This window comes from Ceratotherium simum, chromosome 35 (assembly GCF_057802395.1).
Source record: "Ceratotherium simum simum isolate JZ-2026a chromosome 35, ASM5780239v1, whole genome shotgun sequence".
NCBI lineage: Eukaryota > Metazoa > Chordata > Mammalia > Perissodactyla > Rhinocerotidae > Ceratotherium > Ceratotherium simum.
The window spans coordinates 2,437,520-2,461,490 of NC_141934.1; the positions used below are offsets into that span (position 1 = coordinate 2,437,520).

Here is a 23,971-nt window from a genome sequence, read left to right on the forward strand (position 1 = left end):
GCCTCGCGTCTCGAGAGGCTGTGCTTGGCGCCCGCAGCAGAGCCTGCGACCCGGGCCAGGGCCCTCGGCTTGAGCAGGGCGCGCCCTCGCCCCGCGCCCGCGCCTTGGGCAGGCTGGCACCCAGGGGCCCCGGCCGGCCCTCTTGGGAGGCCGCTTTCCTACAGCCCCTGCTGCTGCGCAGGAGCCGACTCGGAAGTGGGTCAGTACCGTATCACGAAGCTTGGTTTTTTCCTGCTCCTGAGCCTGAGCCCGGGGGCGGGTGGGGGTGCCAGTCCGCCCTCTGGGCGAGGTCTGTGGCTCCCTTGGCCCGGCCCCGGTGCGTATCCAGGTGCCGCAGGGCGCCGGGTTCTCTCGGGGCGGCCGTTCTCCCCGCGGGTCCGCCTCGCTCTCCGTGAGTCCGAGCCGCGCCGCTCGGGCGCGCTCCAGCGGCGGGCCTCGTGGGAAATTGTCTCCTCGTTTACGTGAAATGCTCTGCTTCGCGGGAATGACGGACCTTGAGTTGCATTTTGTCTCATACAAATGCTGCTCTGCTTTATCATTTACATTTTTTGGTAGTAAAGTTGTTCTGTGCATCTCCTTGTGCACACAGACGTGAGTTTTTGCTATGGCCTTTAAACAATCGTTTTCTTGATTTGTAGGTGTTCTTTAGTCTTTTCGGGGTTAAATTGTTTATGGAATCCTGCGTATGAAATTTTATCAGATTTAAGAATTGCGTTTTGTGTCCTAAAAAATCCATTCTTGCCTGGGAGTCATAAAGATGTTCTCATGCTCTAAATACCTTCAATTGCTGTAAACATTTTGTTTACCCATTAATTATAACATTTTGTTGATAAACATTTTGTTTATTGCTTCATCCACTGGTGGACATTTGGGTTGTCTCCCCCTTGTGGCTATGGTGACTAATGCTTCTGCGAACACTGGTGCACGAATAGCTGTGTGAGTTCCTGCCTTCACTTCTGTAGGGTGTGCGCCCAGAAGTGGAATTGCTGGATCACTGGTACTTCGGTATTAAACTTTTGGAGGAACTACTATCCTGTGTTCCACAGTGGCTGTGCCAGTTTACATTTCCACCAGCAGTGCACAAGGACTCTCATTTCTCTACAGCCTCCCAAGATTTGTTGTTTTCTGTTTTGTTTTGTTTTTAATAATAGCCATCCCAGTGGGTGTAATTTTTTTCTTTAAATTTTTTGGCATTGCATTCTCTAATTTAATTTTTGTAATTTATAATTACCAAGTCAAATCCACAAAACAAGGCATCTTAGGGAAGTCTAGCTTTTATCCCTGTGCCCTCCACCCTGTTGCCCCCATGGCACTTAGAAGAAGCACTTGATTTTGTTAATGGACTCTCCTTTTTTCCCCTTAACTAAGTGAAATATATACAGCACATCCCCTCCCCTTTCTTAGATGAACACAGCGTACCACATGGACCTCTCTGCCCTCCTTTCAGCATCTCACTCTGAGCAGCGTGGGGTGTGCATGTGTCATTCACGCAAGAGTATGCTGTGGGTGGATTCCCATGCTTTGCTATTACAAACTACCTCAACGAGGACCCTTCTGCAAACATCTTTTTGTATTTTGTCAGAAAATCTTTGAGATTGATTCCTATAAGTGGGATTGTGAGCCAAAGGGTGACCACATACAGGATAGTGCTAGATAGTGCCTAGGTCCCCCTCGGGGTTGGACTGTTTTGCATTCCCACCATCACTGCATAGGAGGGTCCCTTTCCCCACAGCCTCGCCCACTGTGCATAGTGTCACCCTGGGATTTCTGTCAGTCTGATGGGTGAGAAATGGCACTTCCATGTAGTTTTAATTTTCATTTCTCTTATGATCAAGGTGACCATAATTTTTATATTTAAAGGCCAGTTGCCTTTCTTTTTCTGCAAACTATTCATATCACTTGCTCATCTTAAAAATATACAATTGTAGGGTGTTTTCCTCCCTCCTTTTTTCAGAGCTCTCTCATAGCAGGCATTTTAACTGAGAGCTGTTGAATTTTCCCAGCTTATCTTTCACTTTTGTTCATAGTGTTCTTTTGCCATCCATACCTTGTTTTGGTAACAATTTACTTTCTTTTCTTGATTCTGGATTTTGGTAGGAAAGTTTTGCCCACTTCCATGTTACTAAGGAAGTTCATCCATGTCTTCCTCCAACACTTGCATGGTTTCTTCGTTCCCATTTCAACCTCTGGTCTGAGACTTATTAGGGTTTACGATGTGACGATCTTTTGCATTTCCGTATAAATTTTAGATTCGGCTTGTCTGTTTGCATAAAAAAGTCTGGGATTTCGATTGGGATTACACTGAATTTAGAGATCAATTTGCAGGGAATTAAGTCTTCCAGTGCTCGAACACGATGTCTCTCTCCATTTTTTATTTCTCTCAGCCATGTTTTGTATTTTTTACTGTAGGTCTTGCACATCTTTACATTTATCCTTAGGTATTTTATGTTTTTGGATGCTATTATAAACGGTATAGTTTTTTTTTTAGTTTTCTTTTCCAACTGTTCATTGCTAGCATATAGAAACAATAGACTTTTGTATATTGACCTTGTATCCTGCGATATTGCTGAACTCCCTTATTTGTTCTTTGAACTTTTCTGTAGCTTCCTCAGGATTTTATAAATAATTTTATTGTCTGTGAAGCCGGACCATTTCTCTTCTTCCTTTCCGGTCTGTCTACCGCTGGCCTCACTGCACTGACCAGCACCCCCAGTACAATGCTGAGTAGAAGTGGCGACAATGGGCAATCTTTCCTTTCCCCCGATCTCAGGGAGGTTGCCTTTAGTATTTCATCATTAAGATGTTGACTGTGAGTTTTTCTTAGATGATCTTTATCATATTGAGGAAGTTTCCTCCTATTTCTAGCTGCTGAGTATTTTTATGATGGGTGTTGACGTTCCTCCAGTGCTTCTTCTGGACCTGTTGAAACGATCCTATGTTTTTCCTTCTTTCGTCTGTTAATGTGAATTACACTGGTTGCTTCTTGAATGTTAGCCAACCTTGCATTACTGGGATAACACCCACTCGGTCATGATGGGTCTTTTTATACATCATGTTGAATTTGCTAATGTTTTGTAAACATTTTTGTATTTATATTCATAAGAGGGATATTGCTCTATAATTTTATTTTTTTGGAATGTCCTTGTCTTGTTTTAATATCAGGGCTATGCCACCCTCATAAAAAATGAATTGGGAAGTGTTCTCTATTTTCTGAAAGAGTGTGTAACATTTGGCATTATTTCTTCCTTAAATGTTTAGACCCATCTAGGCTTTATGATGAAAAAATGACACCTTAATAATTTTTTTGTTTAACACAGAAAAGTGCCTGAGTCATCAGTGTGATCAGCTCAATGAATTTTCATCAGCTCGATGAATTTTCGCAAAGGGAACACCTCTGTAGACTAAGAAACAGAATGGAATCATACAGTATGTATCTTTTTGTGTCTGGCTTGTTTTGCTAGATATCTTTAAAAGCAGTCCATGTTGGAGTTGTTCATTGATTTCCATTACTGCTTTGTATTCTACTGCAGGAATAACCACAATTATTTATCTCTTGTCGAAGGACATTTTGGTCATTTATAGTTTTTGTTGTTACGAATGGCGCACCTCAGAACATTACTGTTCGTGTCTTTTGGTGCCCAGATGTTCGTACTTCTGTTGGGTACATATCCAGGAATGGAATTACTGGGTCATCGAGATGCTCAGCTGTAGTGGACACCAGTTTTCCAAAGTGCTTGTACCAATTTATACCTCCTCCAGCAGCTTCTGCGAGTTCCCGTTGCTCCACATGCTCCCAATACTTGATATTGTCTATCTTTTTACATTTGGGACATGCAGGTCGGTGAGTAGGCATCACATTGTGGTTTTGGTTTGCATTTCCCTGATGACTAATGAAGTTGAACACCTTTTATTATGTTTATTGGCTATTTGGATGATGTCTTTTGTGAAATGCCTGCTCAGGTCTTTTGTCCATTTTTCTATTTAGTTGTGTCTTACTGATTTTTAGTAGATCTTTATGTACTCTGGATATAAGTCTTTTGCACAAGTATACGTACATTGCAAATACCTTCCCAGGTCTGTGGCATGCCTTTTCATATAGTCCAAGTTAAATTTTTTCCGTTTAGGCTTAGTGCTTTTTTGGTTCTGTTTAAGAAATCTTTGTGTGTCCTGAGGTCATCAAGGCATACTATTCTCTTCTAAAAGCCTTTAAAGTTTACCTTTAACATAGAGCTCTACAATCCACCTGGAACAGATTTTTAGGTCTGGTGTGAGGTAGGCAGTCAAGATTAAATTTTTCTTCCTGTACCGATATCCGGTTGACGCAACACCATTATTGAAAAGACCATCTTTCTTCTACTGTCCTGCAGGGTGTCTGTATGTGTGGGGGTATGTTCCTGGTCTTCATCTCTGCCGTTGTTTATTCGTCTTTCCTGGCACCAGTGAGCCGCATTGTCTTAACTACTGTAGCTTAAGGGTAAGTCTTGATATCTAGGGTCGTTGGTCTTCAAGATCGAAATAGCTGTGTTTTGACGTTTGCATTCCTGTATAAATTTTAGACTTGCCAATTTCCACTACAAAACTTTCTAAGATTTTGAGTGGCATTTTCAGTGAAACTACAGATCAATTTGAGAACAAACATCTGTGTATTGTTGAGCCTTCGAATTCATGAATGTTACTGTATTTGCTTAAATCTTCTTTCTCTCAACATTTGTAGTTTTTAATATTTCTTATAAATCTTTCATTAGCTGTATTTCTTAGTATTTGATGTTTGGGGATGTAATTGTAAATGGTATTGTTTTAATTTCATTTTTTTGTGAGACATATGTACACACACACACACACACACAATTGACTTTTTTGTATATTGACCTGTATATACATTGTAACCTTGACCATAGATTATATTTGTATATTATTTTGGACTTTTATGTACAAAAATGCCATTTCTGAGTTTTATTTCTCCTTTCCAGATTCTTAGACTGTTTCTTTTTATTGCCTCACTGGTCTGGCTGGGGCCTCCGTTACTGAATGCTGAATAGAAGTGGTGACAGCAGACACGTGTGTTCCTCGCTCTTTATCCAGGAGGCACAGCTTTCAGTATTTCACCTTTAAGCACGATGGGTTTTTACAGCTACCCTGAGGAAGTTCCTGGTCTCTGGGGTATAGCTGCATTTCTAGTCCCCTATCCTGCGTGCAGACTGTGCTCCCTAACCACCTCCTCAAAGGCATCAGGCTCTTGAGTTTGTCTTTTGTCTACCTTGTCATCAAAACAGGAACTTAATTGTTCTTAAGACTTTTTATTTCATTTTGTTTTTAGTCTCTAAAGATTCCTTATTTTCTTGTGAGCTCACGGATTTAGATTTTCTCCCCAGTACTCTAAATAGCATTTCTAGTTTTTCAAGATATATAATTTGCCCTCTTGCTGGAATCTGGTACGTACATTTGATTGACTTGCTTTTTAAAGCCAATTTGACAAGCTTCCTTTCCAAGTATTTTGGTTTGAAATCATTTCTACTATGTCTGAATGTTTTCTACCATTTTGTAATGTTTATCCTGCTTTTCTCTGCTCTCCCCCTTCCTTATCTTCTGTTTGATCTTTCTGGAAGTTACATCCTATATTCTGCTATCCTTTCTTTTTCTTTTTTTTTTTTTTGTGGGGGAGATCAGCCCTGAGCTAACATCTGTGCTAATCCTCCTCTTTTTTTTTTTTTTGCTGAGGAAGACCGGCTCTGAGCTAACATCTATTGCCAATCCACCTCCTTTTTTTTTCCCCCCAAAGCCCCAGTAGATAGTTGTATGTCATAGTTGCACATCCTTCTAGTTGCTGTATGTGGGACATGGCCTCAGCATGGCTGGAGAAGTGGTGCGTCAGTGCGCGCCCGGAATCCGAACCCAGGCTGCTAGTAGCGGAGCATGCACACTTAACCGCTAAGCCACGGGGCCGGCCCTCTGGTATCATTTCTACTTGAACTTGGATCATCTTTTTTTTTTTTATAATTTTATTTATTTATTTTTCCCCCAAAGCCCCAGTAGATAGTTGTATGTCATATCTGCCCATCCTTCTAGTTGCTGTATGTGGGACGCGGCCTCAGCATGGCCGGAGTCGCGGTGCGTCAGTGCGCGCCCGGGATCCAAACCCAGGCCGCCAGCAGCAGAGCGTGAGCACTTAACCACTAAGCCACGGGGCTGGCCTGAACTTGGATCATCTTTACCATCCTCCCCGAACACTACTTTAAAGCATTTTAACTCAGACATTCCCTCGGATCTTGTGTGTTTTTGTCTAGTATTTTCATTCCACTCTTTTTATTTCTAAATAGTTAGGGTTCTTTCAGATATCGTATTGATTCCTAACTTAATTCCGTGTGGTCAGAGAACATACCCTGTGTGATTCTGAGACTTGTTTTGTGGCCCAACATAGAGCCTGGGATGGTGAACAGAGACAGAGGGTGCGTTGTTGCTGTGGATGGAGTAAGTTTTTTTGTGTGTGTTTGAGGATGATCAGCCCTGAGCTAACATCCATGCCAATCCTCTTTTTTTATATATGTATTTTTATTGGTGTTTTAATAGTTTATAACATTGTGAAATTTTGGGTTGTACATATTTGTTTGTCCATCACCATATACCTGTCTCCCTTCACCCCTTGTGCCCACCCCCTACTCCCATTGCCCCTGGTAACCACAGTAGTTTTCTCTGTCCATGTGTTGGTTTATATTCCACATATGAGTGAGATGATACAGTGTTTGTCTTTCTCTTTCTGGCTTATTTCACTTAACATAATACCCTCCAGGCCCATCCATGTTGTTGCAAATGGGACAATTTTGTCTGCCAATCCTCTTTTTTTTGGCTGAGGAAGATCAGCCCTGAGCTAACATCTATTGCCAATCCTCCTTTTTTTTCCCCCTTTTTCTACCCAAAGCCCCAGTAGATAGTTGTACATCATAGTTGCACATCCTTCTAGTTGCTGTATGTGGGACGCCGCCTCAGCATGGCCGGACAAGCGGTGCGTCGGTGCGCGCCCAGGATCCAAACCTGGGCCGCCAGTAGTGGAGCGCATGCACTTAACCACTAAGCCACGGGGCCGGCCCTGGAGTAAGTTTTATAAATGCCCATCAGGTCAAGGTGGGCAATATGGTTGTTCAGGTCTCTTGTGTTCACTGACTTTCTTGCCAGTTCTGTTAATTGTGGAGAGAGAGATATTAAAATCTCCAACTCTGGCCGGCCCTGTGGCTTGGTGGTTAAGTGCGCGCGCTGCAATGCTGGTGGCCCGGGTTCGGATCCCGGGTGCGCATCGAGGCACCACTTCTCCGTCCATCCTGAGGCTGAGTCCCACATACAGCAACTAGAAGGATGTGCAGCTATGACATACAACTATCTACTGGGGGTTTGGGGTGAAAAAATAAAATAAATAAATCTTAAAAAAATAATAATAATAAAATAAAATAAAATAAAATCTCCAACTCTGATTGTGGAATTGTTTATTTCTCCCTGTTATGAGAGGTTCGGGGGATTCGACCAGAGATGTAAAAGAAACTTTCCACTCCAAACAAATGGACTGAAGGTATATTTTATTATATAGAGGAGAGTAAAGGCAATAGTCTGCAAACAGATGGGAATAGGTCAAATAATAAGAGGGAAAAACACCAGCTCGACTGGAAAGGGAAAACATCCACATCGACTGAAGGGAAATGACACAAATCAACTGGAAAGAGAAACACCAGGTTGACCGAAAAGAGAACACTTCAGATCGGTTACTCACAACATCCATGCCCCACTGCCAGGGAGAGTCCCTTCGATTGACACGGCTGGGCGGGAATTGATCATCAGAGGTTCTGGGCTGGATGTCCCGTCCACAGGTGAGACTCTCACCAGGCCTCGGTTTCCAGCAGTTTATATAAGCAGTTACAGAGTTTACAGAGCAAGCATTTAGTGTTCCCATGCACAAATGGTTATCAGTGGCATACGTGCACTGAGCCTCCTGGCTATCGTCCCAGCCCGGCAGTTGTGTACGTGCATTGTTTACTCTGGTTATCGTCCCATCCTGGCACAGATGGCCAGTCTGTCCCAGGCTATGACGCCCGAAGGGCCTTGAAATTTTTACAAATTGCAACTATCTGTGTGGGAGAAAGCCCAGTTACTGGGAAAAAGGCCAGTTCCCACCACACAGAAAGCAGCTTTATATTTCTTTGTGCACTGGTGGCTGTAGGTTAATGGAATGGCCAAACATGGCTGAACTCATGTCAAGACACTCCCTTGAATTCTGTCAAGTTTTGCTTCATAAACATTCATGCACATGATTATAGGTGGTAAATCTTTCTTCCTCTATTTACTGTCACCTCAGGTCTATGACTTTAAAGATTTTATTTATTCACTTTTTTCCCCCCAAAGCCCCAGCAGACAGTTGCATGTCATAGGTTCACATCCTTCTAGTTGCTGTACGTGGGACTCAGCCCCGCGCTGGACGGAGAAGCGGTGCCCCGGGGCGCGCCCGGGATCCGAACCCGGGCCGCCAGCATCAGAGCGCGCGCACTTAACCGCTAAGCCACGGAGCCGGCCCAGGTCTATGACTTTAAGTGCATCTCTTGTCAGCATATGATTGGGTCTCACTTTTTTACCCATGTTTATAATCCCTGCCGTTGTGTGTGTGTGTGTGTGTGTGTGTGTGTGTGTGTGTGTGTGTGAGGAAGATCAGCCCTGTGCTAACATCTGCCAAGCCTCTCTTTTTTTTTTTTGTTTTTGATGAAGAAGACTGGCCCTGGGCTAACATCCATGCCCATCTTCCTTCACTTTATATGGGATGCCGCCACAGCATGGCTTCACAAGCGGTGCGTCGGTGTGCCCCCGGGATCTGAACCGGCGAACCCCGGGCCACTGCAGCAGAGCACGCGCACTTAACTGCTAAGCCACGGGGCCGGCCCTTGGCTTCTTATTTATATTTTTATTTATACTGCTCAGGACTGAACTGCGCTTCCTGAAGCTGAGTATTTGTGTTTGTCATCAACTCTGGAATCCCAGTAGAAGTTGATTGGAGCTTCTCATTCAACTTTCCTTTTCTTTATACTTCATTTTTGGTAATTTCATTGTTCTATCTTTCATTGATTGGTTTTCTCTTCACCTATATCTTATCTGCTGTTTAACCAGTCTTTTGCATTTTTAATTTCAGTGACTTATTTCTGGATGTTCTATGTTGTCTTTTTTTTTGGTTTCAAGTCTTTACTTCCTATCTGCTTAAAATAATTAGAGGGTCGTAGTGGGTGGGAATAGATGGCTGCTGGGTGCTAGCTGCACAAAAATTTTGGAGTCCCGAAGCAGAGCATTTGAAAATGAACAAGAGGGCCGGCCCCGTGGCTTAGCGGTTAAGTGCGTGCGCTCTGATGCTGGCGGCCCGGGTTCGGATCCCGGGAGCGCCCCGAGGCACCGCTTCTCCGTCCAACGCGAGGCCGAGTCCCACGTACAGCAACTAGAAGGATGTGAACCTATGACGTACAACTATCTACTGGGGCTTTGGGGGGAAAAAACTGAATAAATAAAATCTTAAAAAAAAAAAAAAAGAAAATGAACAAGAGGGAAACAGGAAAAGACTGGAGCAGAAGCAGGACACTGAGCAATGCCTGCGCCGAGGAGAGACGTGCACGAGACGGCCAGGTGGCCTGCACAGGAGCCCCGAGCGGAGACAGCTTTGGAGCAGGAGAGCGCAGTTGGGGAGAATACAATGTTATCTTCATCTGCGTGGTGGTGAGTCATATTTGTGACGCTCGTAACCAGGGTGCCTGGGCCTGACCCCCTCGGCACATGTGCTGTCAGACCGCCCCCCCCCGCAACCCCCCCGACAGGGATGGCCAGTTCTAGCTGGGAGGGTCCCTGGAGGGCCTCTGAGTGCAGGCTGCCCAGCTGGCCGGCCCTTACTCCATCTTGTCCCTGGACTCTGGCGAGGGAACGCTGCCCTCCTCCCTTCCCAGCACAGCCAGGAATCACCACTCAGCTGAATGTGCACTGAGGACTCCACACTAAACCTGATGTTCAACTTTCAACACAGCACTTTTGGGGGTTTTTATTTTGTTCACGTTGGTTAAATCTTAAGTTGAACATAATTTTTCTGGGTTTTTTTTAATACACAAGAAAATACTTCATGTACCTATGAAATAAGACAGGGAATGTGTCCAGTGCAAACAGTATTCACATCCGTGCAGAGACAGTGTCATCAGGTGATTGTCATTTCAGCCTCACAGGCCACACGTGGGCCTAAGGAAGGAGCGGATTGCCAGGCTCTGCAGGGGCGCACTTCTTTTGTCCTATTTGTCCTATAAAAATAACTCCACTGGATGAAATGACAGGGCCACGGGCAGTCCATCCCTTGTGACCACACACAGTGGCCGGTCGGGGTGGGGAAGTGCTGGCACAGCTCCATGATTGCAGGACGGCTTTGGGGGTGCCCGTGACAGCTGGTGCTCCGCCTCTGTCCTCAGTAGGGGATGTCATTCTGATAGTACTGGATCATGTCGTAGGTCCGGCTCCTGAAAGGCAGAGAGCAAAGGAGGTCTGTGAGGAGCCGGTGCCGGTCTGGGGCCCCTCACCCCTCTGAGGCCTCCATGACTGCTGCACCCAGAGAGCTGTACTTAGGCGTCGGCCCTACTCCCCTCCCTGAGGGTGCAAATGCAATCACAGACCCTTTGGCCTCCTGGCAGGTCGCCGCTCCTTCCCCCCGGGGCTCGTGGCCACGATCCTGGAGCTCCATCATGCCCCCATCTCCTGCTCAGCTTCCTGAGGCCACCTCACGCTCAGTGGGCCCCAAATGTGGGCTCAAGTGGATGGCCCCTCCTCAGCCAAATGGCTGCCCTCGGTCCTGGGGCCCAGGCACGACCCGGGAGAGTGTTATAGGAGCTGCCTCTATGCCAGGCGCCACTCTAGCCCCTCGGCCTGGCATTGGCCCCCAAATGAGTGGGACCATGCTCAGCCTCTGGAATGGGTCTGTGCACTCCTCCCCCATCACACCTCTCAGCACACGCCTGTCTTATTTCACCAACAAAACAATCAGAAGAGACCTTCCCCTCCTGCCTTCCCGGCCCATCCCGCTGACTCAGAGATGTTCTGTTCTGCTCGCCTGCCCTGAGCTCCCTCCTGTTCCTCTGGGGCACTCCTGTGCCGGCACGGCCCAGCCCGCACGTGCCCGGCCTTTAACTGCTCTCATTAGGGCCCCCGGGCTCAGTTCTCGGTCTTCCTTTCAGGCTCTGGCGGTCTCTGCACCTCCCAGGGGCCTCAGCTCCTACATGGGTGGCTCCCCTCACCCTCCTGCTGCAATCATGTCCATCCAGGTGTTCAGCCCAGAAACCTCAACGCCATCTCTGACTGCCACACCCCTGGGAGCCCATCAGGGACTCTAACTTCAGAATCGGAACCCACCTCTCCTCATGGCTCCACCACCCACAACAGCAATGGCCGACGGGCCTGTCCCCACCCTGCCCCTCCTGTCACTGCCCAGGCAGCAGCCTGAGAAGGCTGCTCCTTACCCAGCCCTGCTGAGCCATGCACACCTCCCTGGAGGCCCTGGGCACTGGCGGCTCCCTCAGCCTCACAGGCTAGGCCTCACAGGCTCAGCCCCAGGTGGGCACAGTTTCCAGCCTTCAGGCCTCTGCCGGGTATTCCCCTTAGCATGTCTCTGGCCCCTCTAACTCAGCACCCTGTCACTCCGCAAGAGCTCCCTTCAGGGTGCGCGGGACCCAGAGTCTCCTGGGACAGCAGCATCCTCGTCACCTGGCCCAGCCGTGGCCCTGCGCAGGTGCCCGGAGAACAGTGGGGCGTGGCGGTGATGCAGGAGGGGAGGGCAGGAGGGGGTGACTCGCCTGTTGCTGAGGAAGCAGTTCTGAATGACCTTCATGATGAAGTTTGCAGCCTCTCGCTCAGTCATGTTGGGGCTGAACCTGTGCCTGGGGGAGAGCGCCGCGTCAGGCTGCTCTCCCCTCGGGATGTAGTCCTGCCTGTAGACCGCACTGAGCGTTTGTGGGAATCTGTTCCACTGAGGGTCAGGCCCTAGGAGTGTTCTTTCCTGGGGACATTGTTGTGAGGGCCAGGCTTGGCCTATTGGGACAGTGTTCCCAGCCGGCCTGGAGGGCTCTGTCCCCTTCCCCAGCACCTCCTGGGTGGAGTGGCTTCACGGATGGGGCAGGACTAGCCTAGAGGCTAAGCCACTGTGGCCCCCGGGGCTCAGGGCCCAGAGGCAGGGCTGCTGGCACTGTATCCTTGAGAAATGAAGGGGCTCCTGGTGATGTCCTTGGCCGTGGCCAGCAGAAGACGGGGCATCTTACAAACATGGTCTGGTGACAGCGTTGCCGCAGGAACCCCATCTGCTCTGGGTTCCAAGGAGCGCACTCAGCCTTGATACCGATCAGTCACCAGCATCAAGAGGCTGCCATCTCGGGGACAACTGCCCCTCAAACAGCCTGTGTGTCTGCCCAGGACCTACTTCAAGAGCTTGATTTTCTGGCTTCAGAAGCAGGGCAGGCCTGTGTCTAACATGAGGGTGACCAGAGAGATGACTGCATCCATGTAGGGCCTGGGGAGAGGCAGGGAAGGGAGGTGGACAGAGGCCAGCTTGAGCGGGGTGACCCTCCCTGCAGTCCTGCAGCCCAGCTGCTGCCCCACAGCTTGCACACACTGTGTGCTCACGCGCTGGCTCCCCCCACCTCCCTGCTGCCTGTCACGTCTCCCCAGGGCAGCCCTGCAGTGCCCAGGCTGCTCACACAGCTGTGACTGGGTAGAGCGGTCCTGCCTCGGTCCCCCACCCGAGGCCTCCAGCCCTGGTTTCTGTGCATGGCTGAGGAAGTGCAGGCGCACAGCTCAAAGACACCCTGAACCTCCTTTGCTTGCACCAAGCACTCACAATGCAGGCTCCGAGAGACTCTGGGGTAGGGTCCAGGTGTCACCACACACTGCCGTGTGGCTTTGGCCACATGACACTCTGAAACCAGGACAGTGATTGTCCAGCGTGCAGCCCGGGGGCGTGGCAGGTGCTCAGGCTTGGCTGAAAGGCTGAATGGAATGCTCTGAAGGGGGAGCCCTGGGCACTGGCAAGTGAAGCCAACCCCAGGAGACCTCAGAGTGTGGCTGGACTCTAAAGCCCAGAGCAAGAAGTCGCTGGCACAGGTGGGCAGAGAGAGGTGACAGGAAGGCAGGGCCCAGGCACACCTGGCCCACCAGGTGGCCTCCAGCACCTCCCTTGCTCTATCTGAACCTCAGTCCCTCCATCCACAGAGAGGCCTGAGAAGGCCCCACGGGACCTTTGAGGGGCTGCCCACCCTTCTCCCCACTGTCCTGGTGCCCCTACCTGCCCCCTCCCCAGGGCTCACCGTACGGCCAGGTAGCCATGGACACACATCTCCATGAACCACTTGAAGGGTGTGGCCTCCATCTTGCCTGCCATGATCATCACCATCTCATCAATCAGTTTGATGTCTGGTTCCCAGCCAAGGTTGCCTCCCGGGGAGCTTTCAAACATGAAGCCAAAGTCTGCAAAACCCTAAGAAGCTATTTGTGACGGGATCAGACTCCAGGGCAGAAAGGTGGGCGTGCTGCAGCCAGGGCTCAGAGCCACTAGCTCCCCACACCCCAGGAACCAGCCACAGGCTATATCTTCTTAGGGGTGCAGGGGAGCAGCAGGCAGAAGAGGAAGTGGAGGTGGGAGCCAGGCCAGAGCAGAGACGAGGCCAGCGCTGAGTTGGATGAGCCGGTTCCACTTGGCTCGTTTCCACCCCAGAGCTCCCCGTGCTCTGCAGCCCTGGCTGCTCCCCTCACCCCCAGGGCCCTCTGTGGCAAGACCGCCTGGCAGCCAACAGCTCGGGCCTCAAAGCTGGACTCGAGCCCTGACCCTGACCCTGACCCCGACCCTTCCCGGCTGGGTGGCTTCAGCACGCCTGCTCTGCTGTGGGGTGGGGATCGCTACCCTGCCCCAGGCTCCAGGGGAAAGGGAGAGGACGAGGGCGGCGCTGGGCCTGGCTGACCGATGTGGATGATGTGGCCCTTGTTGTCCAGCATGATGTTGCTGTTGTGCCTGTCCTTGATCTGCAGCAGGAACAGCAGGAGGCTGTAGGCTGCCATGCTTCGGATAAAGTTGTAGCGCGCCTGTGTGGAGAGAGCCGGGCGCTCACGACGGCCCCTGAGGACTGCGCCTCCGGGGCCTGCGGGCGCTCTCCCAGCTCGGTGCCGGGGACCCCGGGGCCTGCGGGTGCTCTCCCGGCTCTGTGCCTGGGACCCCAAATCAGCAAGGCAGACCTTGGTAGTGGGAGTGACAAGTGGCCGTGTCTGGGGGTGCAGGGGGAGCAGCCCCTTCCTCCCACACCCATGAATTAGTTTTGGGGAGTCCACCTAGAGGCTCCTTTGAATCCCAAGGAAGGTTATGGGGTGCTCTGGTTTTACCCCCAAATGTACAAGGACTCAGAAAGCAGGGGAAGGGGGAAGCAGGGTGCTGGCTGGCAGGCGGTGCTGGGGGGCGGGATGGAGCGCGCACAACCCCGGGGTCTGGGGGCCGCCCTGCTGGTCACCTGCTGGAAGGCCAGGGTGGACTCGTCCCCGTACTGGCGTGTGAAGTAGTCGTACATGCCGAAGTCCGTCTGGCGGCCCAGCTGGTCCCGGGAGGTGCAGTCGGGGATGCACTCGATCACCCCGCACTAGGGAGGAAGGGCCGAGTGGCGAGGCCTGCGGCAGACTGCGCTCCGCCTGAGGCATGGAGGGGCAGCCGCCTGGGCTCCTGCACAGAGAACTTACCCCGGGGGCGGTGGCCACCACCCGGTAGGGGAAAACAAAGAGGTCCAGGCCGACCAGCTGGAAGATGTTTTTAAAGAGGTCGATGATCTGGAGGGCCAGCATGTCCTGGGAACCAAGGAGCCGTGGAGTGGTCAGCTGGCCTCCTGCTCTCCGGCTCACAAGATCCCCGGCGGCCCCGCCCAGTGAGGAGGGAGGAAGGGAGGGAGGCCCCAGCTGAGCAGGAGTCTGGAATGCCTGACCTCACAGCCCACCAGGCTGGGTTCGGGCTCCTGGGACCACCAGCTGCTGGGTTGAACACAAGGCCATGCTGCCTGGTGGGGGTGTGAGTAAGGGGCACCCGGCCCCCAGGGCAGTTTCCTGGAGGCAGCCAAAGGGTGTCCAGCGGGGTGGGGAGCCGCTGCAGAGGCCTCTGGGTCTGGCAGAAAGCCCTGATTTACTCTGTGGCATCTGAACCAAAAGCTGTAAGCAAAGATTCGTGTTTCTGTGTGTGAGGTTCGACCACGAAGCACACCTAGAGCCTCGGAGAGCAGGCCCGCCGCCGTTAGCCTGACCCCGGCCTGGCCCCGCTACCTGTCAGCAGTCGTCTCCCACTTTGAAGATGGCCGCCTGCCAGGAGACCGTCTGGCCATCGGCCTCCTGCGTGCCATGCTCATCCCCGGAGTCCGAGCAGCACCGCAGACCTGCGTGTGGGGCACGGGGGACGGAGAGACTGCCTATTAGCCCAAGGGCAGTGAGAGGCCCCCTGAGGGTGCCGTGGGTGAGCCCTACTCACATGCCTAGAAGGAACCCTAGGACTCTTGGAGATCATCTCTGCAGAGCCCCCAGGAGGCCAAGGCCCAGCAGATGCCTGGGGTCAGCGGGTGGAAGCACAGGGCCAGGGGTCTCTTCCTAAGAATGGTTAGGCTTAAATGGAACTGAAGACAGAGGCCCCGTTATCATTGGAAGTGAGGACCCAGGTGTGCCTGGGATCAGCGATGGGCCCTGTGAGCTGAGGGGCAGGGGAGTGTGTCTCTCTGCACCCTGGGCTGCCTGGGAGGACTCGGGGGCCAGAGTGTGGGTAAGGCCATGGAAGGCATGTCCCCACACTGGCCGGGGGCCACACCCCCTGTACTGGATTGACTAGTGTCATCCCAAAATTCATGCCCACCCAAAACCGCAGAATGTGACTTTCTTTGGAAATAGGGTCTTTGCACATGTAATCAAGTTAATGAGGCCACACTGGACTAGGGTGGGCCCTGATCCAAGGACTGGTGCCCTTATCAGAGGAAGGACATTTGGACAGGGGCCCGCAGGGAGAAGGCCACGTGAGGACGGAGGCACAGGTTGCAGTGATGCAGCTATATAAGCCAGGGGACGCCAGGGACTGCCGGCAACCACCAGAAGCTAGGAGAAATACACGGAACAGATTCTCCCCTAGAGCCCTTCAGAAAGAGCAGGGCCTGCCGACACCCTGATATCGCACTTCTGGCCTCCAGAACCGAGAGAGAAGCAACTTCTGTTGTTGAAGCCCCAGACTGTGGCCATTTGCACGCAGCCTGAGCAGACTAGTATACCCCCCAAGTCCCCGGCCACTCCGTCTCAAGAAGGTCCCTCCTGGACCCTCTGGCTGCCTTGGGGTCTGACCTCCAGGGTCTCTGTCACTGCACATGAGCTCTGTCCCGTCCCCAAACGAGGGGTCACACTGAGAGCAGATGGACGGCCATCATCTTTCACGGGGAGGATGATAAACTAAACCAAAAGAAACTGGGCCTAACAAGGGGAAACACTGAAATCCCACACGACATCAGATGTTCTTCACTGACCTTCTTTTTTAAGTTCACTAACTCCACATCGTTTCACCTTGAATTTAGCCAGATATGGAGCTTTTGCAGCACTGAAAAACAACAACAAGAACGTGGCACAAGTGATACAGCAAACAGTGCGGAGAAAGGGAGCTGCTGGAGGAGGGCGGCCTCGCACCTCTGCATGGGTGTCCTGGACCTGTAGTCGATGTCCAGCACGATGGCCTCGGGGTTGCTGGGCAGGTAGCAGCCTGTGCAGGGACAGAGGGGAGGTCACAGGGAGCCCAAGTGTGACGACGCGAGGACACAACCGGTCCTCAGCACAGATTCTCCTTGCAGAGTCCACCCTGCAGACCGGGCGGCGCTCGGCGGCCTCTAGGTCCTCATCCGCGGCACAGACGACTTCACATTCCGTGGCCATTGAGGGTGCATCCTCCCTGATTCTGTGATCTTTCCCTGGACCCTTCCCGATACCTAATGAGGGTGCCACCAGCTCCCGGGGGACACTTCTCCGAGAGGATGCACCGAGTCCTCAGCTTTACAGACCCTGCCGCTGCTCCTGGGCTGCACTGGCCACCCAGCACCAGCTGTGGGGCTGCCTGTGCTCACAGGACACACGCAAGAGCTTCCTGCCCTGCTCTGCTCACCCGAAACAGTTCTTGGAGTCACCCCACTGACTGGAGCTCCCCTCTCTCAGCACACAAGAGAAAGCCCATTCCTGATCAAGGAACTGGTATTCCCTGGGGCAGTGTGCTCTCTGAGCCCCCGGGAGGTGGGAGAGCTCCCTTCGAGAAGGGGCCCTGAAACAGGAAGGGCTGGGTCTCCTGGGAAGCAAAGTGAGGCCTCGCTGTGGGGTGCAGACGGACTTTCCTACCAGGAAAAGGAGGGGCAAGGCAGAAGGCCCACATGGTTTCCTCCCGTCCCCTGCCCCTCCTTCACCCGCCAGCTCCAGCCTCTCTCAGAGACGCAAGCTCTACTCCTCTGCCCTGGAGCCCTGGCTCCCCAGTGCCTCAGGACAAGATCCGCAACAAGACCGGGCAGCAGGGTCTCGCTGATGAGTCCCAGAGTGGACGCCAGGCCTTCTCGGGGAAACTGAGTCATTGTGTGCGCTGGGCAGGGAGCTCAACACGAGTCAAGGAAACGTCTAAACTGAGGCCCCGCACTGGCAGCCCCGGTCGAGGGCAGCTGGTGTGAACTTCTGCACAGGACCCCCAGGGTTTTGAAAAACGAGTCAGCACCAACGGTTAAAAATGGCGAGCTGTGCAGTGAAGTCTGGATTTCCGCCTTGACTTGAAAAAGCACAGATCTGACCACACTGGGCTCAAATTCCCACACGGCAACAGCTGGCAGGCACCACGGAGCAGCTTCCCACCTCAGGGGCGGACAGCCTTGTCCCATAGGTCCCAGCACACCTGTGACACCCCCATCCCACCCCACGCCCACTGTCTGTGTTGTTCCTGTTACACTGGAGTTCAGGAACCTTCCAGAATAACAGCTGCTGCTGAGTGTCTCAGCCTTTAGAAAAATAGGCAGCAAGGAAGACAAAAGGTGCTCGCTGAGACGTGGCTCTCAGCTCACCAGGGACAGATTCCTGTCCCTGGAGAGGGACACGGGGCACCCCAGGGCCCAAGTGCACGAGCGGCCAACCACGATGCTGGTCTCCACGCCTGCCCTGCACCACCCAGAGCGGCAGTGGCCCCCACTCCCTGCCTGCAGGAAGAAGCCCTTCTCGTTAGCCTCCTGAGGCCCCCTGCTCACCAGGCTGTACTTTCACTTCAGACAGAGGCGACAGACAAGCCTTCTTTCTCTCGTCGGCTTTCGGGTAGGGCCTGAGAAACAGGACAGAAACACTCGGCTGTCTCCTGCAGGAACTGGCCACTAGGACTTGGGGACAGCCCAGGGCCCCCTCCCGTCTGATTGCCCTCTCCATTCCTCTCTTTCTAGTTCTAGCTACTCCTGAAGGTTCCTCTAGGAGACCACACACAGTGATCCCTGCCATGTGTGTGTAGGTTGCTGTCAGAGATGGGGACAGAGTTGGCTGTGGGGTCAGACAACTGTGCTCAAATGCTGGTCTGCTATCTAACTGCAGCATGACCTGGAACAGGCCCCTCAGACTTCCTGCTCCCCCAGGATGAGGAGGGGAGGGGTAAAGTGGAATCCTGCACCTGCCATGTGACAGATGCCCAGGAAATGCCACCTCCCCACCCCTCTATCTTTGTGGGCTAGAAGCTGCTGCATCACTGCTACACCTAGTACCTGGCCTGGGAAAGGGCCTCAGGAGACACAGGCTGAGCCATGGGGTGACCAAGGTGAGAGAAGACTGAGCACTGGAAAAGGAGGCCCCTGGGAGCACCCAGTGCTCCCCCTGCTGGAGCCCCCCCAGGTACTCAGCCAGCGTCGATGACTGCAGGGCCCTGTCCCACCAAACGGGCAGTGCTGCAGACGTCCAAGGATGGCGTCAGGCCCATGTGAATGGAGGGCCCAAGAGGTGAATCAGTGCAATGATGATGGGAGCTGCCAAGGGGTCTGGTTTTCCTAATACTGCTAGGATCCTTCAGAACTTGGAGAGAGCAGAGTTGCCTCAAACTGCGGGACAATATCCGGAACGAAACTAAGATGTTTTCTGAAGTTCGTAGGGCTGCGCATTTTGCTATACTTTCAAGAGACTTGAATCACCAGAGCAGAGATTCCCAACCCTGGCTTTCAATAGAACCAGCAGCGGGAAGCCCTGGGCGCTGGGACCTTTAAAGCTCCCCAGGCAATTCCCAGGAGCCAAGACTGGAAGGAGATGCCGCTTACTTGATGGCCTGCACGTTGGTGATCTTGTTAAAGAAATCAAATTCCCGCTGGTAGAAGTCCTTGGCTGGGCCCGACAGGGAGCCTGTGATCTCCTCCACTAACTGCTCCAGGAGGTCGCCGATGTCAGCTGACAAAGAAACCGACAGTGAGCCTGCACCACAGAAAGGCCCTCCAGGAAACCCCACCCATGTCTGCGGAGGTGCATCCCAGGTGTCCCCGGCAGGCACCTAGACCAGCTGTCCTGAGTGTGGTCTGCAGACACCAGGGGTCCCTGGGACCTTCTCAGCGGACCCCACAGTCAAAACCACAGCAAGAGGCTGTTGGCCCTCCTTACAGTGTTGACGCTTGCGAGCCTGTGCAGAAGTGGGGGGGCCCAGGGCGCTAGTGGTCACTGGGTCCTCACGGCTCTGCTCTCACGGTGAGAACAAAAGCCAGGGTCACTTAAAACTGTCCTTGGTGAAGCGATAAACAATGACTAATTTATTAAACTCTACCCGAAATACGCCCTTTTAATATTCTGTGTGACGAAACGGGAAGCGCATGAGGCGCCTCTGCCGCCACCCCTGGAGCACGTCGTGGCTCGAGGAGGGCACCTTGCATTCATTTGACTTGCAGGCTGAACTAACTGCTATTTTCAGGGAATATTGTTTTTATTTGAAAGAAAGACTTGCAGACAAAATATGTTATTCAGACTTAGGTATATGATGGATATTTTCTTGAAAACGAACAAAATGGATCTGCCGTTTAAGGGAAACAACCACAAAATTTTGGAAAACTTGCATCGGCTACTGTGAGTTTGACGGTTTCCCAACACTTACGAATGTTTCTGTTATATGAGACTGGTGGAGCATTAACCCAAGTGATTTTTAAACACCGTATAATGAAACGTGTCGACATTTGGGAGATCGGCACAGCTCACCCATCTACATTTTGTAAATGACCACTGCTGGACGTTACAAAGTCCTGCATGGGGATGAGTGCAGGGTAGGTCAGTGGGCTTTAATGCACAGAGCAGAAGTTCACGGACCTGGTTTCAGATTCCACATTGCAATTAACCTTTCAGAAACTACCACTTGTTGAGTTTGGTGCAGTGTCAACAGAGAACATCCACAGTGACCTGAAAGACTACTAAAATGCCCCTCCCTTTTCCAACTACACTACACGTCTGTGCAAGGCTGAATTTCCCGAGTTTACTTCATCCAAACAACATATTCCAACAGATTAAATGTGGAAGTAGAATGAGAATCCAGCTGTCTTTTACTACATTAAAGACTTTATGACGTTATTAAAGACAAAATAATGTCTTCTACAGACATTAGAAAGATTTGCAAAACTGTAAAGCAACGTCACTTTTCTCGCTCATTTTTGAGGGTTTTTTTTAAGTTATTTTTCACAAAAAAATACGTCTTATGTTTACATGTAATAGTTTATATTTTTTAAATGTCCCAGTTTTCATTTCGAATGTTGGTTAACATTGACAGTTAAAGCCCACATAAACCAAAGCTCCTCGAGGGTCTCAACAGTTAAAGATGAGAAGGGTCCTGAGATGAGAGTCTGAGAAGTCTGCCTTGGGCAGCCGCCTCACCCCTACATGGGGCCGCGGGGTCAAGCATGGGGTGACTGCTCGGGAGAAGCAGCTCAGCCGGAGCAGGAGGGTCTCACTCATGCTCGGAGAGCAGCAGGAAGGGGCCAGCTGCAGGGTCACGGGGCAGGCAGGGCGTCTGGAGGGTGGGTGAGCAAAGGCTTTGTGAAGGGGGGTCCTGCTCCCACTGGGTGTTAAAGGTGAGGCATTCCCGCCAAAGGATGGGAAGTAGAGGCAGCAAGGGTCATGGAGGGCCCTGGAGGCCGAGGAAGGCTCTGGGCAGCCCCCAAGGTGTGAAAGATGGTGTGAGACCTGAGGGAAGACGACAGAGTACTCACGGTCTTTCTGGTGCCCCTCTTCATCTAGGTAGGTGTTAGTTTTCATGTTCCAGATAAACTGATGCATCAGAAGCTGGGATTTGGACGCCGCCCATAGAATATACTCCCGCACGTAGCCCATCTGTAGGAGACAAGGTCACCGTCAGCCCAGGCTTGGAGCCCCTCTCCACTGAAAGAGACACTTCCTAACCCAGAGCAGAAGCTGACTCCCAGCACTTGCAGACTAAGGAGTCTCCAGAACAGGGTGCTGGTTCTGGCGCGCTGAGCTGAGGTACACCTGGCTTCCTCCTCCCCTGCTTGTCCCAGAAGTATATACACATTGGATCCTAAAGAACGTTCATTCCATCTTTACGGAGTGGAGGAATCAGGTGATGGTTCCAAAGTCCTCCAAAAGGGACACTGTGCCCCAACCCAGATCTTTGGGGTGGGAGGGCTGTGGTGTACCCTCCGCCTCCCTTGTCCCCGGAATCCCACTCCTCATTAAAGAAGTAATCAAATCTTGCTCGGCTCCTGGGCGCTGGATGGGAAAGGCTTTTCTGCATCAGGAATGGGGCACACAAGAAAGAGGGTGCAGACATTGGGTAGATGACGGGCAGGCATGTTTGCAAGGACCTGAATAAGGAGCGGGGAGGCGAGCGGGCCTGGGGCGCCAGGCGATAGGACAGCAGCACAAGGTCCAGGGGCTTACGTGCACTGTAAGGTCCTGTGCCCCACGCAGAGGGCACTGTGGTCGCCTCAACCTAGGGCCCAAGGATGCCCGGCATCGCCGGGCCCTCCCTCCGCCTTCCGCTACCCCCAACCTTCCCGCCAAACCCGCATCCACTCAGGAACCACCACACTCGGCGCCTCGAGCAAGAGCCAATGGAAAGTAGGATTCCCGGCGTCGGCCCGCCCCCAGGCGCTCCGGCCCAATGGCCGCGGGGCAGCGGCGGGCTCCTCTGGGGAGCGCGCTCGGCGGCGGCGGTTGAGGGCGAGGAGCGGTTGAGGGCGAGGAGCTGCGGCGGCGGCGGGGAGCTCAGCATGGTGAGGCCCCGGCACTGTCGCCCGCGACGCCCAGGCGGAGGCGGGCGGACGGCCGCCACGTGAGGCGGCGGGGCAGGCCCGGGGCCGCGGGGAAAGCGCGGGCAGCCCGGCCTGTGGGGCGAAGCGAGCGCCGGCGGCGGGGCGCCGCGAGGCCGGGGCCCGGAACGGGCTCGTCCTCTGGGGTGCGGACCCGGGCGGTGGGGACCCGGCGTGGGAGCGTCCGGTGAAGGGGTGCGGGTGCGGCGGCCCCGGACATCGTGGTCGCCAGGAGCCGGGTGGCGGCGGTCGTTGCTCGGCCTGGACTCGGGCCCGGGAGCGCAGACGGTGTTGGGGTCCCGAAGGCTGGGGCGGTCTCGGACCTCCCTCGCGACTGCAGGTTCTCGAGGACCCAGAGCCCGTGTTCGTGGGGTCGTGTCTGCCGGGGCTGCTCACGTTAGAGATTAAGATGAGCCGCTTTACAAAGACTGACTTGCAAGGAGCACGTTACCGTAAATAACAGACCCCGAAGTCTGAGCAGCCGGGTTGTCAGTCCTTGCGAGTGAAAACAGCGTTCCGTGGAAAAGCAGCTAGTTCAGCTGGCGACTCAAACAAATGCCCCGGGCTCTTCCCGAGCCGCTGCGTTTCGGCCTGTGCACAGGTGCCGCGTCCCTACTTTCCGTTTTGTGGCCGTTCTCCAGGGAGAGATTTAGTACAGTTAATCAGCGTCTCTGCTGCATCAGGGACACCTTAAGTGAATCTGGCTTTACTTTTTCTTCTTTTTGCTCTGAGCGCGTAAGTGTGAGGAACCCAGTGACCACTGGTACAGTCTGGTGCCACTGCCGTGATTCCGGCTCAGGCGCCAGCCGTTGTGTCCACCTTTGATTGTGCACCATCAGGGCGAATGTCAACACAGTGGAAGGACTCGTAACCTCCTAGTCCTAGTGTGAAATGCTTCTGTCTCCCTGTGCCCTGCAGAGGTCTGTGGACCCCTGGCGGCCTGGGAACTCCACCCTGATTCCTCTGAGGACCTTGCTGGGTAGGGGATCAGTAGGAGCAAGGGCTCATTCACAGGAGAACACGGCTTCATTGTAGAGTAAAGGAAGGGGAGAGCAGAAGGGTCTGTTTGCACATTTGGGGCAGGAAGGTGAATCTTCTGGGTAGGAAGGAAACAAGGTGATCTTCCAAGAATATCGAGAGAGAAGTTGGTCTGGAGTTTGGAAAGATCACAGGAAGTTTCAAATAATTTTTTCAGAGAGGAGATAGAGCTGACTAAAGAAATGTAGATTTTAATGATCCAGGTGAGGTTGGCGATGAATTTGTAATTACGGCTTTCTGTTGAAAGCTAGGAATGATTTTCCTGACTGCTTTGATTATGTCATTGGTTAGATAATCAGATGGAAGTGGCCTTGCAGACCACTTAGCTCCCCAGCCCCCATTCTGTAAATGAAGAAGTTGGGGGGCTTCCCCAGGTCATAGAGCTGACTCTGACCACACTGGGGCTGAGGAGTCGAATGCCACATCAGGCCTCCTGGGAGACAGTCCATGAAATGCAGGGTGTCTGGACTTAAGGAAGGCAAAACGATAAGATGGATTTGAAAATGGCGTGGTTGGGTGGATTCCAGAGCACTTCCCAGAGTGTTGAGGAATTTTCCTCTGGAGGAGGGAGTTCCTTGTCACTGGAGAAGTTCTTTCTGGAACTGAATGCCTCCTTCTGG

At 52.4% G+C, this 23,971-nt stretch overlaps 1 protein-coding gene and 1 long non-coding RNA gene across 2 annotated transcripts; one reads left to right on the forward strand and one right to left on the reverse strand.

Annotated features, from left to right (window-relative positions):
- The first annotated feature begins 3,103 nt into the window (after nt 1-3,103).
- LOC147912399 (uncharacterized) lies at nt 3,104-5,484 on the forward strand. Its single transcript, XR_015549852.1, has 3 exons — nt 3,104-3,426; nt 4,368-4,474; nt 4,971-5,484. It is a non-coding gene; the product is annotated as an uncharacterized LOC147912399 (long non-coding RNA).
- A 4,349-nt stretch (nt 5,485-9,833) lies between these two features.
- On the reverse strand, nt 9,834-21,410 carry LOC101405743 (phosphatidylinositol 4-kinase alpha-like). Its single transcript, XM_087423809.1, is given in 13 exon segments — nt 9,834-10,511; nt 11,838-11,921; nt 12,458-12,547; nt 13,341-13,500; nt 13,992-14,112; nt 14,532-14,657; nt 14,755-14,859; nt 15,325-15,434; nt 16,557-16,627; nt 16,714-16,786; nt 18,294-18,364; nt 19,335-19,461; nt 21,255-21,410. Coding segments are annotated over 13 exon segments (1,311 nt in total). The 5' UTR covers nt 21,376-21,410; the 3' UTR covers nt 9,834-10,459.
- Nucleotides 21,411-23,971: the final 2,561 nt, after the last annotated feature.